This window comes from Penaeus japonicus, unplaced genomic scaffold (genome assembly GCF_977035675.1).
Source record: "Penaeus japonicus unplaced genomic scaffold, GWHDUDI00000001_assembly GWHDUDI00000014, whole genome shotgun sequence".
Lineage (NCBI taxonomy): Eukaryota > Metazoa > Arthropoda > Malacostraca > Decapoda > Penaeidae > Penaeus > Penaeus japonicus.
Window position 1 is genome coordinate 10,332,342 of NW_028234416.1, and position 5,000 is coordinate 10,337,341.

Here is a 5,000-nt window from a genome sequence, read left to right on the forward strand (position 1 = left end):
ACAGCTTTGAGTGCCAAAGCTAAAACCAGACATAATGGCTGATGGTCACATTACAGCCAGTGCATGAGTCTCATTCACCTTCTCATTCTGCCTCTATATCCATTACTGCTATTACTTTAAAGGCAGAAGTCAGCATCTAGCTGTATGTCTTTGTATTCAAAGTTAGGGCTTAGTAAGACTAAAGCATAGGTTCCAACGTAAAGTGTGTCATCTATACTTTGGATATTTAAACCAATATATAATACTCAACATATAGTATTTGTAACTTGGATAGAAAATGATTTGTAATCCAGAATAACAACTTTCTTTCTGAAGTTACAATTGTTGACCTTTGCTCACTCTAAAACAGCCACAGATGCTACTAATATAAATTGGTATTACACCACTATAATTAGCTACTCTCATGGAACCTCAATATTCTCTCCCGTTTTTTTCACCCTATTTTAATACAACTCGCAGTCACATCCGAGATTTAAAAGTCAGAATCTTTAAGCAACAAACTTGTTTATTCACCATCGTTATACTCAACTCTTTTTAAACTCATAGTTCCCTGAGGGAATTTCTTCCACACGACGCCACTAAGATACATTTTGGTTAACACTATGACTTTAATTCTTATTATTATTACTATTTCTTCTTTAATTGTGTTTTAGACTTTAATAGTTTCCCCGAAAATCACAAATAGTGAGGATGTTGCCATCGCTTACACTACTAAACTTCCTCTGATGGATTCAGAAAACGGTCATGATCACGTGACCTATTTATTATGTATATTATTTTTTCCCTGTTTTGTTGACTTGAATTAATGTATTTTCCTTAATAGTGTAGATGATTATTAATATGTCGTCACCGGCTAGAACAGCCTATGACAATAATAATCCGGTATAACGGTATAATTGCCGATCTGCTGGAAAACTTTTTTATTATTTCAACTGATAGTGAGGCAGTGAAGTGTATTTTATTGCCACCCCTGCAGATTATATAGCAGAGATACACCCCTAATACTGATGAGAGATTATAGGCGTTCGTAGCTTGGGATGAAGGGAAAAAAATCCTATGTTACTGGCGGAAAAAAAACTTCGGCTATGTTGTGACCTGACGCCATGCTGACCTCGTGTCAAAGAGAGACTTCATCTTATGAGGTACAGTATGTATATCGTTCTCCTCTTCAATATTTTAGAAATGAACAAACAGTTTCTAGAGGATAAGTTTTAGTTATTCATATTATGCTGTAAATGTGATTTAAAGAAACTACAGATATGGCCGTTGTAAATATCTTTAGTATCTCCTCATAACAATGATTATGATAAATATAATATCATTACAAGGTTATTTACTCTCCTTTTAAGCAATCAGTCTCGATGCAATGTTTTTTTTTTTAATAATATTGGATTACTATCTGCTTCCATTTTTTATGAGGTATATTATTTACAGTCTTCAAAAAGAAGATTATCTTATTAACGTCCGTTATCTATGATGCAGATATATTTTTTAAAGTTTTAGATTTTTGACGTTTTCATTTAAGAATATGTAATGAAATAAACGGTATTGTTTTCTTTGAATCGTGTAGTATCTGGGCAAACTCTAACATCTGTATTTAAGTTCATCTGCATTACGAATGCTGGATAAATGAATGTAATATGAATAATAAAGATAAGTAATTATTGATGTAAATACTGACGTGGCCACAGTGCCAATGTTTGGCTGATATCTCACAATATGTAGCCTATTTTTTATCACATTATGTTATATTCTGTTTACATATCACATCATATATATATATATATATATATATATATATATATATACGCTATCAAATAGAATATAATAATAACTTCTGTTATTAAATGTATGTCCTTTCTATATGATACATTAACCATTAAAAGAGTTACTACAATGGTATTTCCACAGTAAATAAGAAGCTAAAACAGTTTTCGCTCGTTATACTACTGAATGGCTACTAGCACCAGACTAATTCATTCTGTCGTTAGATATGTAAACATATCACAGTATTGAATTGAATGAGCACTACTGCAGAAAGTCCATATCTATATTCTTCAAATTAAATCTTACTCTAAGCATAGGAATCTACTAAGTGACCTCGAATAACTGAAAGACCGAGCATTAGATAGTATTGGCCATTTTACTGTTATTGGCAGAAATGACTGAGAGCTGCGTATCAAGAAATGGCAGATTGACCTTACACCAGTGGCACTACTGTCAATAGCCAACAAAAACATCTAGACTACTGGCAATTTACTATTAAAATAGACAGCAGTAACACATATAAACATGCATTGTCCACTGGGTTTCTTTTAAACATTTTTTAAAACATTTATGGCTTCAGAAGTGCTTAGTCACCAAGGAATCAGTTAACCTAGTATGCCTAACTGACACCTCATTACACCATTTCTTTAATTTCCAGGAAAAGGCAATGTAATAATAATAATGATAACAGTGGTTTTATTCTGAGGAAACCAACTAGGTTTATGAGAGTAATATTAAAACCCATTAAATACAGGGCATCCACATTAGAGTTTGGACCTCAAGACAGACAGCAATGAAATGTGCATTGTACCAGACAAGTTTTATTTCAAAGCGAAGGAGTTTCATGCAACATATCAAGAGCTTTCTCACTTTCTTTCATTCACTTGTTAGGGTACAAGAGTCTTCTGTGTTAGTCTTTTGCGTTTTTAACATTCGTGAGCTCAGACAGGCCTACTAGAAATCCCTAACAACAAATATAGAGACCAATCAACTCTCTATGTTCTTTACACACCGATAAAAATGTATAATTAAATTTTATGAGAGCACACTATTATACTTCTGTAAACTATTAAGGAAATACCATCCCTAAAAAATAAACATGTTGAAAGATCGAGAGGGAAAGGGCAACCTGTGCTTACGGACATTGAGTGCCCCAAAGCTAAAACCTGTCAAATGGTGATGGTCACATTACCGCCAGTGATGAAGTCTCCTTACCTACTTCATTTTCTGGCCTCTATATCCATTACTGCTATTACTTTAAAGGCAGAAGTCAGCATCTAGCTGTATGTCTATGCTATATTTCGAAATAGTAAGGGCTTAGTAGTGCTTGCATAGGAGCACGAAAAGGTGAGTCATCTATACTGGGATTTTAAAACAAATATATATACGGCAATTTAGTAATTGTACTTGGAAAGAAACATAATGAAAGTGTAATCCAGAAATAACAATGTCTTCTGAAGTTACAATTTGTTGTCCTTTGCTCCAGCTCTAACAGCCACAGATGCTACTAATATAAATTGGTATTACACCACTATAATTAGCTACTCTCATGGAACCTCAATATTCTCTCCCGTTTTTTTCACCCTATTTTAATACAACTCGCAGTCACATCCGAGATTTAAAAGTCAGAATCTTTAAGCAACCAAAAATGTATATTCTAGACAATCGATTATACTCAACTTTATTAAACTCATAGGTTCCCAGAGGGAATTTCTACCACACGACACGCCTCTAAGCTACATTTTTGGTAAAACACTGATGTGACTTTCATTTCATATTATTAAAATAATTTCTTCTTTAATTGTGTTATAGACTTTAATGTATCCGAAAATCACAAATAGTGAGGATGTTGCCATCGCTTACACTACTAAACTTCCTCTGATGGATTCAGAAAACGGTCATGATCACGTGAAAAACCTTTAAAAAAATTAGTCTGTATAAATTTTTTTCCCTGTTTTGTTGACTTGAATTAATGTATTTTCCTTAATAGTGTAGATGATTATTAATATGTCGTCACCGGCTAGAACAGAGATGACAAAATATCCGGTATTACGGTATATATTGTAGATATGCGGAAAACATTTTTTTTTTTTCTACGGAGAGTGAGGGCAGTGAAGTGGTAGTTGATTGCAACACCTGATGTGTATTGCAGAGATACCAGAATACTGATGAGAGATTATGGACGTTCTTAGCTTAGGATGAAGGGAAAAAATCCTATGTTACTGGCGGAAAAAAACTTCGGCTATGTTGTGACCTGACGCCATGCTGACCTCGTGTCAAAGAGAGACTTCATCTTATGAGGTACAGTATGTATATCGTTCTCCTCTTCATTAGTTTTAGAATGATCAACAGTTCTAGAGATATGTTTTTAGTTATTCCTAAAATGCCTGTAATGTTGATTGATAAGAAATACAGATAATATGGCCGTTGTAAATAATCTTAGTTAGACTCCTATAACAATGATTATGATAAATATAATATCATTACAAGGTTATTTACTCTCCTTTTAAGCAATCAGTCTTGATGCAATGTTTTTTGTTTTTTTTTAATAATATTGGATTACTATCTGCTTTTTCCAATTTTTTTCGGAGTTATACGTTATTTACGTCTTCAAAAGTATTATCTGTTCTTACGCCGTTATCTCAGCTGATCAGATCATATTGTTAAAGTTTTAGTTTTTGACGTTTTCATATAAGGAATATGAAATGAAATAAACCGGTATACGTATTCTTTGAAAGTGTCGTATCTGGGCAAACTCTAACATCTGTATTTAAGTTCATCTGCCTTACGATGCAGGATAACTGAATGTAATTTGAATAATAAGATAAGTTAATTATTGATGTAAATAACTGCGTTGCCACAGTGCCAATGTTTGGCTCGATCATCTCAATATGTAGCTATTTTTTATCACATTTATGTTATTTCTGTTTACTAATCACATCATATATATATATATATATATATATATATATATACGATATCAAATAGTATTACTAATAATAACTTCTGTTTTATATGATATGTCCTTTCATATATGTACATTAAATTAAAAGTGTTACTACAATGGTATTTCCAAAGTGAAATAAGAAGCTAATACAGTTTTGCTCGTTATAATACTGAATGGCTACTTGCACCAGACTAATTCATTCTAACTCTAAACATATCACAGTATTGAAAATTGAATGAGCAATACTGCTGAAAGTCCATCATCTATATTCTTCAATTTAAATCTT

The 5,000-nt window shown here is 32.6% G+C and overlaps 1 protein-coding gene across 2 annotated transcripts in view; it reads right to left on the reverse strand.

Annotated features, from left to right (window-relative positions):
• LOC122243552 (LYR motif-containing protein 2) overlaps positions 1–5,000 on the reverse strand; it is a 9,269-nt gene that overhangs the window by 2,718 nt on the left and 1,551 nt on the right. Inside the window, exon 1 of one of the 2 annotated variants that reach the window (XM_043001166.2) lies at positions 530–720. The exons of the other annotated variant lie outside the window; for it this stretch is intronic. Coding sequence (XP_042857100.1) covers positions 530–589 — 60 coding nt within the window. The 5' untranslated portion in view covers positions 590–720. Of the gene's footprint in view, positions 1–529; positions 721–5,000 lie in introns of those variants that run through there. 2 annotated transcript variants of the gene reach the window in all.